This window comes from Alligator mississippiensis, chromosome 3 (genome assembly GCF_030867095.1).
Source record: "Alligator mississippiensis isolate rAllMis1 chromosome 3, rAllMis1, whole genome shotgun sequence".
Lineage (NCBI taxonomy): Eukaryota > Metazoa > Chordata > Crocodylia > Alligatoridae > Alligator > Alligator mississippiensis.
In genome coordinates, this window is record NC_081826.1 from 202716185 (window position 1) to 202728448 (window position 12264).

At 38.4% G+C, this 12264-nt stretch overlaps 1 protein-coding gene across 3 annotated transcripts in view; it reads right to left on the bottom strand.

Annotated features, from left to right (window-relative positions):
- Positions 1 to 12264, bottom strand: part of FRMD3 (FERM domain containing 3) — a 210150-nt gene that overhangs the window by 57011 nt on the left and 140875 nt on the right. For all 3 annotated transcript variants that reach the window (XM_006263723.3, XM_059724814.1, XM_014608794.3), the window contains 2 exons: positions 5928 to 6025; positions 3680 to 3803 (listed from right to left, as the gene is read on the bottom strand). In XM_006263723.3, coding sequence (XP_006263785.2) covers positions 3680 to 3803; positions 5928 to 6025 — 222 coding nt within the window. The remainder of the gene's footprint in view (positions 1 to 3679; positions 3804 to 5927; positions 6026 to 12264) is intronic.

The window sequence follows — 12264 nt, forward strand, 5'->3', positions numbered from 1 at the left end:
GGTCTCCTTTTAATGGAATCGGCTGGTTAACAGAATCAAATCACCGTTTCCCAAAGTGATTCCAATAAAAGGAATCTACTGTATTTCACTATTGATTTTGTTTCTAGCAACCACATATAAAATCAATCTCTTTCACACACACACAGGTATGTCATGTTTTAAAAGTGTCCTTATGTGTGATGACATGAAACTCCAAATAAATAGCTGTTAGGATAAGATAAGAATAGGCCTTCATGAAGCCCCCTGGTCAAGTCTGATTAAATTATTAAAATACCCCTCCCCTTTCTTCCCTGAGGTGCATGGAATTAATAATGTCACAAGACAAAATTAATCACAGCTTTTCATGAGTCTCTGCCTTTACCCCCCTGCCCAGCATGAGATTCAATTTGCGCAGGCAGATTCAGAGAAAGGTCATGCAAAAGGCCGTATTTTGATAAAAACCTGACAAGGTTTTCACAGTTGCATAAAGAGAGTGAGAGGCAGTGGCACCACATCATATATCTGTACTAATTAATAGGAACAAGGTTTCTCAATGAGATAAAATGAGTCACTGTAGTCATTTGCAGCTGTCACTATACTCCATCAGCTACTTCCCAGGCATTTCTTTCACTTTCTTATTCATTCATTAAAAGAAAAAAAACAGTTCTGGAACAAACTAGATGCACTCAGGTAATGGATCCTAAGAATGATGATGTGGGATTCAGTAAAGAAACAGACAACATGCTTCAAAACTGAGATGTCCTGGTTTTTAATGACCCAGACCTATACCAAACAAAAAGACAGTGGCTGATCCTAATCAAAACTACCTCTTTTGAAGTCAGCTGAATGATACTGGTTTAAAATGGATACAAACAAAAATCAGATCTCAAGTCTTTCTACCATTTACAATCATTAATCCATAACTCAAATAGCCTTATTACAAAAATCTCAGAAACTCATTTGCAGTGTTTTTGTAAGTACTGGTGGACTAACTAATTCCCAGTTATTGGGTCAGTATTCTTCTTAAAACCCCTATGAAATATGAATTTTTAAATGTGCTTCCTTGAGTGAGATTGGATTTTTATAGCCATGATGGTTCAGGAAACATGTAAGAAGCAAGGCTTTTCTGGTGATATCTTTTCCTGGGCAAACTATAGAGCTGTGGGGAGATGCAAGAAGCTTTCTGGCACAATGTACCCCTCAACGTATGGCACAAAAGCTTGTTTAACATCTCTCTCATCTATACAAGTTGTCCAATAAAAGATATCAGTAAAACCTGGCTACAGCAAGGTGAAACAGGCATATCAATAAACTATATCCATAATATGAAAAAACGTATAAATTAAATGGCTTTTCCAAAATTTGTCATGTACGTTTTTACCATAAGTATTAAAATATCATCTTAAATACTGTAGGAACTTATACATAGTTTAACTACTGCATGACAGAAATGTGTCACACTATTCGTATTGAGAGCTGTGGAACTGAAGAACTTAAAAGGAGAAATAATGTTATGTTACTTGAACTGGCTTTCATTGAATACTATGGTAATGACCAGCTAGTAACAATCAGTTTTGAGGATTTATTTAAAAAATTAATTTAATTAAAAAAAAATACTTCCTTTCCTAAACTTGCTGAGCAAGCACAAATACCTGTGTATTCGGTTTCCCGACAAGGGTACCTGAACAGATGTAAGTTAAATCAGAGGCAGACATGCCACCAATGTGTTGCAAAAATGCAATTTCTATTTGTGTGCTCAAATGGAATCTATCGCTATTGTGCTGGAATTAGTGCTAGAAAAATGTGTTATAACGATATGTTAAATGTGTTAAAACGAGGTTATATGTACAAACATGGAGGCCAGCTAGTTACACTACTGCCTTAGTGAAAAGCAGGGCTGTAATAAAAATCTAATGTTTCTTAGTGAATTCTCCTCCTTTTTTCATTTGCAGTCTGATTAAAGGAAGGGTATGTTCCTGCACTAAGGCATTTACCAGTACTCATATCTTTCTTTTACTGCCCATAATTGGTCATAGATCAATGGAAGACCTTTGCTCACATTAGAGGTTGGATTTTGCCTATGGGAATATACTAGACAGTGTCTGGAAGAGCACTGTCAAAAATGCATCTGCATTGCTGACAACTAGAGGAATTTTAGCTTCTCTTTGGAATATTAGCTGGTTTAATATGAAACTTAGCATGACTCTAGATTGTTTTATTAATTGTATAAAAGCTTTATGTTGTTTCAGGGATAGTGTTGACAAAAGAAGTGTATAGACTCCCAGAACGGAAAAAAGTAAGGCTCAGCAACACTTGCAGCCTTCCTTTGAGCTAAGGCACAACATTTTTTTACTAGGAGTACTGAACATACCAGCTATCCCTGTGATTTTCATACTGTCCCTAAGGCTGTGTTCATGGATTAACAAAACTCTTGATACACATCTTGAGCTGTCTATCAGAGCAACGATATTTAAACTTTATTTAAATCCTTCAGAGAAGGGATTTAGAAAAAAAATTCTCGTTTTCAGTCCCCCCATTAATAACGAAGTAATATTTCTGCATAATAAGATATACTGTATGTCCATCAAAAATAGTAATTACTTAATTGTAGAAACACAAAGCAAAAGTGAGCTGAGTTCCTTTATATCTTTAAATAACAATCATTCTCCCTCCTCTGCAGCATGGCACGCAGATTACACTGTTCTGTTCAAACGACCATATTCCTTTTCATTCTGGTTTGTGGAAATGTGGGTTGCTTTCTGAATTAGTGAAATTTCACTTATATACCGCATATAATGTCATCTGATGTGCCATCAGCAAGGACAATTCCCAAGGAATGTTAACACTGTATTATACAATTAATCATTTTCTTGTGATTGCCTACCAAACTGTGCACTGCATCTTTTCATTAAGCGAGCTGCAGGATTGCCTTTACTACTACTGTCCACATTGATTGCTACTGTCTGTGTTATTCTTAGGCAGTCCTAAAGGGGGTGCGCTTGCACAAAGCAGATCTTCTCAAAAGAAACAGGCAGTTTCACCTCTGAGGCATATTAAATGGGATCAAGAGAACAATTTTTATTTGATCTAATCCTCTCTGTGCTATCTGTAAAGGCAGGAAAAAGAAACCCTGCGGGGGACAAAAGTGCCCTCAATGCAGCCCCTTCACCCTTCTAAAAAAGTTATCTGAATATTTATCAATATATATTACCAGCACTTATCGTTGTTCACCCACATATGCTATGAATAGTAAATTATATCAACAGCTAAAGATACCAACAAAACAACATTAGGTGGAACTTAAACTACAATAGCAGTAACAAAGTTTATAAATATCAGTATAAGAAGCTCTGTATGGTTATCAAGTGCTTACACAAAGATCAGTGTCATGGGAAAGACATTGCATTGCTCACAACAGCTCTCATAGGGTAAGCCACTCCCACTTATATAGCCATACATTTCATGCCCAGACATGCCACAGAACCAGTTGGAAGCATGCATGTAGGAGTTAATTATGATTAAAATGTTTTTTTATAGTCCTCTTAACATCTTTAAAATGACAAGTGTACAGTACTTTGCACAAGAAGAATATCTAAAACACATATTAAAAGTGCAGGGGAGAATAACTTATGAATTCTATATGAAAACAGACACACAATAATTGATAGCTGCCTCTTTCACAGGCAGCACTCTAAATTACCTGAATTCATTTTTATGCATTTCAGCTATTTTTCTTTCCAGCTTTTGTGATTGCTTGGGGAAAATCTTAAAATCACTGATGTAATTTTCTGGGTGTTCATCAGGATCATAATCGCCAAGCTCAGCTAGAAAGGTCAAAAATGCAAAACAAAATAGAAGAATGAATTAAAATACAAAAGATAATAAAGTAAAACATAGACAGCAAATACATTCCATCCAAGAGAGAGATTTCCAGGTATCATTCAGAAATTTGCCACTTTTAGCAAGAGCTCAGAAAACCAAATTTCTAAAGAAAAGCCAGCTTGTTATATTCATGATGAAACTAAGGCTATAAGATTACATGGAAAGTTTGTTCCACTCTTAGTGTAGTGAAAGTTACTACTACACAAACTGCTTCCCACCCACTAAATGAGTTTTGAAGTGAAGTTTGGATTTTTGTAGGTGATCTCTTTTCTTAGACCAACTGCATAGTTGGGAGACATTTAGACAAACTTTTGGGCATAAAGTGACATTTGCACTGAATTCATTACAGAAGTAATTCAAAATTGTTATCTGGTTGGTAACAAGTTCTGAAAAAAGGGAAAATGGTTAAAAAAGATCTACCACCATTCATTATTCTGCTAATAAGCAGTTAATAAACTGACCACACCATTTGTAACAACCTCTTCTTCCTCAAGAAGGAACTTCTTTTCCTTCAGCACTGAAATAATCAGTGTCATTCTACCCGACACAGCAACACAGAATTAGTACTACCATTTGGCTGACAGACTTTCACAGGAGCCTCTGGACACACAGCTCCTTTGAAAATCTCACTACCTCCTTAGGCAATCTGCTGCAGTGTTTAACTAGCCTTATACTTGGAAAGTTCTTCCTAATATGCAACCTATTTTCCTTGTTGCAATTTATGCTCATTATTTCTTCTCCAGTTCCGAGTGAATACAGAAAACAAACCAACTGCCATCTTCTTTATAACAACCCTTTCGTATTTGAAGACTATTAGCAAACCACCCTTCAGTCTTCTCTTTCCTGAATTACATAAACCATTTCTTCCAACTGTCTTTCAAATGTCATGTTTTCTAGACCTCTAATAATTTTTTTTTTGCTTTTTCCAAAGCCTTTCCAATTTTGCCATGTCTTTCTTGAAATGTAACAACCAAAAATGGATATAGTACTGAGGGACCTCCAGTTTTCCTCAAAATTTGGCCTATAAGGACAGGCCAGGGGGGTCAACACAGGGATCCTATTTCAGTAATTGTAAACTGAATCACCCTCCAATATTGCTGGTATGCCACTGTCACCTTCTGTTTCCTTTGTGCTCATTACTGGGTTAACAATCCCAAACAAGCTTCTATATCATGTGGTACTCATTAGCTTTACTAATTTTTCTAAGCCTACCTTTGATTGGCTGCCAAGGGAAAAGGAAAATAAAGACAGTACTCCTGGAGAGTGAGGTGATCATCATCACAACTGTATTTTTCAACCTCTGCTTTGGGATCCACCACTCAGGCTTCTTGTGTCATAGAAATGCCATCTGAACTTAGTGTCTAATAGGGGTGTGTGAAATGGGCCATATTCAATTTGGATTTGGCCCAAATCAGGGACAGTGATCCAATTCATTGATTCGGATCACTGTCCCCAGTTCAATTCAGCCAAATCTGAATCTGAAGATTCGATGCTGATTCAGAGAGCCAGCACTGATTCAATGCTGATTCCGTGTCCACCACTAAGCACGTGGGCCCTGCCCCCGGCTCAGACCCCGGGTGCCCCCAGACCCAGGAGGCACCAGTCGCCAATCCAAGGGGGCTGGGGGGACCCCTGGCATGCTCCCCGGTGGAAGTGGGGAGCCCCCCGTGCTCCTGTGGGACACTCCATCTGCCCCACCATATCACCGTTCATAAGCCCCCTGGTACCCTGAGCTATGTAGAAAAAACATTTAAAGCTGTGTCTGAATCATCGAATTGATTTGGAGGGTTACAATTCGATTCGGAGAGATTAAAGGGTCTCCTGATTCGGATTCGGAGATTCGGCCACTGAATCTGGCTGAATCTCTGCCAGATCAAACCAGGGACCAAAGCTTCACACAGCCCTAGTGTCTAACACATTTTCTCTGTTCTTTATTTCCTATAGAACTGATTATACTTGTATGCAGAAATGCTTTGAAATATTTTCCTAACTTTTTGCTATTTATATAAAAACAACTCTCTCCAGATACTGAAGAATCTTCCCAACATACTCTTGGCTGTACTTACCTTGGACAATACAGGCACCCAGGTAGGCAGCATCAGAAAAAGAACACAGCAAACGGCCATGGAAAATGTCCCTTTTGAGCTGAAGATACAAAAGGTACCTGCAATATTTTTAAAAGTGTGTTAGAGTAAGTTGTGACACTGTTTCAAATTTTATTTAGTTTCTCACTGAGGTTGTGGTATCACTATGGTCAGCCACTCTTGGCATTTCGTTTGCTGCCAGAAAGGAAGCAAAGTGAGAGGAAAAGGAAGGTATGAACTCTAAGGAAATAAGACCAGATAACTGACGTATGAGAGTTGATTTTCCCCTGGGGAAATATAAGTAGAAAACAAAAAAGGACAAGACTTTCCTGAAGCAATGTTGAAAACCACTATATAAGATGCATCCTATTACAGTTGTACAGTGGACACAATAATGACTAGTTATCTAAAATTAACTACAGTAATACCATACGCCAATCATCTGTTCAGACCAACCCCAAGTATTTAAATATTGGCAATGTTATGCATCCTCCCCCTCTCTCAAATACCAGGGACAATGGAAAGAACATCTTGCAACACAGTGGCTACTACTATGACTTCCTTTTCTTTATTCTTCCAAGTAAAACTAAAATGCCCTAGGACAGAACTACGTGATTGAGTGCAAGACACCCACCTGTGAGAGTTCTAAGGGATTCATCAATGACCTGGAAGATAGGATGGAGTGCACCTTTAGCAATGTTGCTGATGACACCAAGCCGGGGGAGTACTAAACACACTGGAGGGTAGGATTAGGATTCAAAGAGACCTAGACAAATTGGAGGACTGGACCAAAAGAAATCTCAAGAAATTCAATAAGGACAAGTGCAAAGTCCTGCACTTAGGATGGAATAATCCCATGCTTCAGTACAGGCTGGGGGCTGACTGGCTGGGCAGCAGCTTTGCAGAAAAGGGTCTGGGGGTTACAGTGGACAATAAGCTGAATATAAGCCAACAATATGCCCTTGTTACCAAGAAGGCTACAGCACACCGGGTTGCATTAGTAGGAGCATTGCCAGCAGTCTGAGGGAAATTATTCTTCCTCTCTATTCAGCACTGGTGAGGCCGTATCTGGTGTACTGTGTCCAGTTTTTGGGTCTTCACTACAGATAGGATGTAGACAAACTGGAGGGAGTCCAGCGGAGGGCAACAAAAATGTTTAGAGGGCTGGAGGACATCACTTATGAGGAGGGGCTGAGGGAACTGGGCTTATTTAATCAGGAGAAGAGAAGACTGAGGGGGGATTTAATAGCAGCCTTCAGCTAACTGAAGGGCAGTTCCAAAGAGGATGGAGCTAGACTGTTCTCAGTGGTAGCAGATAACAGAACAGGCAGCAACGGTCTCAAGTTGCAGCAAGGGAAGTTTAGGTTAGATATTAGGAAAAACTCTCACAAGAAGAGTAGTAAAGCAGTGAAACAGGTTACCCAGAAAGGTTGTGAAATCTCCATCCTTGGATGTTTTGAAGACCCGGCTAGACAAAGCCTTGGCTGGGATGATCTAGTTGGGGATGGTCCTGCTTTGAGGAGGAGGTTGGACTAGCTGACTTCCTGAGGTCCCTTCCAACCCTAATTTTCCATGATTCCTCGCTCTCAGAACCTTTCACATTATAAAAGAACTGATCAGTGTAATCACCTCCTATTGGTTGTACTACACACAGCAGCAAGAGGAGAGGCATGTCTTTAGGAACTCTGCCTCCTCTTTTACCATTTTGCCCTAGGAGACTTGCCTTACCAGACCTCAAGTTCAGTACTACCATCAGAAACAGATCATCATTGGACCAGGGCTCTCTTGTAAGGCAGCCAGCTGGTTGCAGCTCTACCATTCAGCTGTCTCATGCCTTGTGGGAAAACAAGACATTTGAGCACAGCTGCAGGCAGCTAATCAGCCAGCAAGGGATTTCTGGAAGTATACATACAATCAAAATCTTTAAGACATGCATCGACCAGGAGACATTCATTCCCACCTGGAGTTTCAAAGGTATGCCTCAAAAATGAGGCTCAAGGGCCTAAAAAGCAACACTAGCAGCAAACATCCTAGCAGCAAATATCAATGTGCAGATCTAGTTTTATCTAGCTTTGTGCATACTGAATGCTTGCTGTGCCAGAGAATCTTGCCTGTAAATGTATAAGGGCTTCTAGCATACAGCATAACTCAAAGTTTTAATCCCTAAACAAGGAGGGGCATGTCTCCTCCCTACTTGCTCCAGACACACCACGAGTAAATAAAAGCTCAATAGAAGACTATGTGGATTTCCCTGAAAAGTGACCTTCATTCAATTTAGAGAAGTCCCAGAGGTGATTATAAAGAGAGACATTACTGTGGGACCCTTGTCTTTGTGAGTCAGTACTGCCACAACGGTTGTGTTTGTTTTTTGTTGTTTTTTTTACCACATCTCACTGATGTAATCAATGTCCAGTCACGGCTCACTAATCCATTTTTAAACTCAATACTACTGGAGCGCAGGTGGATTCCCAAAAGAGAAAATCTGTTCCCTCTTACTGAATTGAAGGTCTCAGTGATACAAAAAATCCTTAATCTGCAACAACAACCTGTGAAAATAAACTGTGGCTTGACTGCTTTGGGGCAAACAAGCAGTATCTAATCCTGTAACTTTCAATAATCCTTTCCAGTGTGAAAATCAGTCTGGGAGCAAGAACACATCTGAGAGAAAATCTGAGAAACTTTATTTTCTGGCAAGGACTGAAACACACCCTAAAGGTAGCTCACTGAAAAGCTAGCCAACTAAGAGGTCTGCTCTGACAGAGCCAATTAATTATATCTGAGCCCAAAGGTGGAGTAAAGTGGGAGGTTTACCCAATTAGCTAGATTCATAGATTCATATCAACCTATGAATCTAGGTAATTCTGGAACCAAAAAATGGTGGCCAGGACTCTGGACAAACAACATTAATCAGCTAGCTCAGACCTATCCTAGCATATATCACATGGAGACCACTTAAGGTCAATAGCAATAGCATCAGCAGCAACATTCCTGGGGCAGCAAGAAAGTTAACACACATTTCTTACACATTCCAGTAGAGGTATGTGCGAGGAAGAAAGGAGGGCTGAGTGGTGATTTTGTATGTGGTATTTCCAAGCAAATAGACCAATGATCTCTGATCCTAGTCAACAGCAGTACCTTTAATACACTTGTTTATCCAAAAGTCTCAGACAAACCAAACTCAAACAAGAAATGCAGTTTCTATTTTCCTAAAATAAAATTCAGGTGACACAGTTTTGAGGTCCTCAATTAGTGACAAGATTGAACTGTTGGCACTAACCCTCGCTGTTTTCAACATTTCTCTGTTAAAAAATAATTGTTCCAAATATCCCTGAATGTACTGCTTCCTTTTGAAAACTGGGAAGAGAACTTCTTATTGTCACTGACATAAGGCATAATGCTGATTTTCTGGAAGCTGAGATAAAAAGTAAACTAACAACATATTTTACTGTACAGTTTTATTACTAAAAGCCTACTTGTCCTATAAAGATATTGAAATTGATTACAAACTTTTTGGCAGCAAATTAAGTCACTCCAAGATTAATATGAATAGAAATATAAGAGTAGTAGGAGAATCTACTGGGGGGGGGGTTTGTTTTGTTTTGGGTTTTTTTTTACTAATATGATTTTTGTTGCTCTATAACTATCTTGAGTGAAAGTGGAGCAAAAATTTAAAAGTTCCTGAATGGACAAAAATGTATGAAAATTAAATACAAATGAATTTCCTTAATAAATAGTGTGAGCCCTATTCTCTGTCTGTTTTCTCTCTTTTCCCTGCCCCTCCTCCCTCCTTTTAAGTCATTACAGTTTTGGCATCTAAATGGCCTACTTTAAACCATAAAACTTACTGAAGCACCTAATATGAAACAATAAAAACTTTTCTACAGCCACTAAAACTGTTATATGGGATGTACAGTGTTTTGATGCAAGAATAATTACCTGATAAGAATAGGATATACTTGAATCCTAATTCTTTTATAACATACAGGTACAGTTTATGGAGTTCAGGATGTAAAATTAATATCAATAGTTATATGTTCTTGTAATCACACTTAGAATTCATTTCTCAAAAGCCACATAAATATAATCAAACATGCCAAATCTCCAAGTACCCCTTGACATGACCTTCTCTGATGATCCGGAGGTAACAGGAGCAACATATAAATTTAGGAGAAAGTTACTACCCTATAATTTACTGTTTCCCCTGACCTAAATGGAAGCTGAAGAAAAGTACTTATCTAAACATCTGTCTTCACACGTGTGAAATACAGTATATTACAGTTTCCTTGAACAGGTGCCTTTCTCATTCCAGCTGAAGATTTGAAGTATCTTGAGAATTAGTTTGTAACTCTGCTCCTATGCACATTCATTGTCAATCTGTGTGCACATTTTTAATTCTTCTTATACAAAGGTGGTTTAAAAAAAGCACCAAAATATGCAATTAAAAAATACAATTACTTTGTAATTAGGTTTTAGAAAGCATTTTCCCCCCCAAAAATTGAAAGATATTTGCATAAAATTTCCAACCAAATGTTAAATATTTTCAACCACACAACACATCATCTTTCTTCTTTTCTGTCTGAAAACACAGGCCACCAGTAAAAATCAATGGCATATTTATCTTTTTTTTAAGCTTCAGAAAAAGAATTAAAAATTTATATTTGTTTTCCTAACCTTATCTAGTTCACATTTTCCTGCACTGGTATACAGAAAGTAATGAATCTCAATGTATCTAGTAGAGAAGAACTTTTAATTATACCAAATAGTGAATTCTATGTAATCAGCTTTTAGATGAATGATAGTTTGTACTCAAACTCATTAACCTTTCAGAATTCACAAATAATTTCAATTAAACCATCAGTCACCACAGTATTCAGACATGCCAGGATTTTCCCTTAAAATATTTGTCAGTCACTTAGGGCTAGACCTAGGCCACACAGAAAATTAAGGAAGAGTAGGATGCTTCCTGCCTCCCAGCATGATAAAACCAGTATTTGCCATCTCCCCCAAAACAGGTGAGTGGAGAATAGATGGAGATCCCACATCTGAGCTGGTAGGAAACTGGGGGTTACTGCCTCAGTGGATGAAGGGGCAGTAAGAACAGGAAAAGAAATATGTCCCAGATATATGATTTCTTTTCTGTGTTGTTCCTGGGATGATGCAAAATTCCTTCCACAGCATTCACCTTCCACAGCGAGAGATCACCTCAGCACATTGGCTAGTTATTTAACGCTTTTTAAAATTATTTATTTAATAATTATTTACTTACATATTTGTCACCAGCATTTCATATTCTCAGCAGAAAGCTCTGCTTGTTTTCCCCACATAAACTAAAGGAGCAGAATTTTGTTATTTTTCTCCAACACTGCAAGAACTCCCTTAATTAAATGATTAGTCTCAATATAATCACCTTTTCTCTTCACTGAGATCTTACCCTATGCATCACAAAATTGCTGCATTCATGCATGACCTTGCTATTGAACTCAAGAGAGAAAACCTGGTCATACAAATATGTCTTACACTTTGACAATACCTAAGGATCTAAACCATCGATTTTATATGCACTAATACTATACAAATTCTATATGCACATTTTATATGCACAATCATTTCAGCACTGAAACATAGCCATCACTCACACAGAAGGCAGCAGCCAAGTGGAAAACTATCGTGGAGTACACAGCACAGTGGAGGTAGAAGAAATTGATGGCCAATGCACCAGGAAAACCCTTGCTCATATATAAAGGGCAATGGGATGCCTGTGCAAAGCAGAATCAGAGTTTTTAAAGGTCTTGTTTGAAAGATCTCCCACACAGTAAACTACATGGAATGAAACTTACCTTCCTTAGACAAAAAAAGAATAGCAACTGCGAACAAAATAAGATAGTTGGGGGAAAGGATTTTTTGAAAAAGAAGAGGTATCTGCTGTACAGGGGGATGATGCTCTTTGGGCTGAAAGCCAAGTCACATGCTCTGCAATAGATGTAGCTTAACCTCCTAATCTTCTAGTGCCCCATTTCAGCAGAAGTCCTAACAATGCCCAAGTAAGTACTGACTTCAGTGGTGGAACACACGCACTTAAAAGCTATCTACTGCTTTGGTAACTTCACTCAATCAGGAAATTTGTTTCTGTGCCTCTGAATGCTATATATAAAATAAGAATACTACTACTTCTCTACAAACAAAAGTATTGTGAGACTGAGTTCCTGGGTATCTGCATTAGGAAAGTACTATAGAAATGTCATCATTTCACTCTGGACTTTATGAACTTGACTGCTGTTCAGAGTTTGAGGAATAGCAAAACTGAACTCATCTGCTTTGC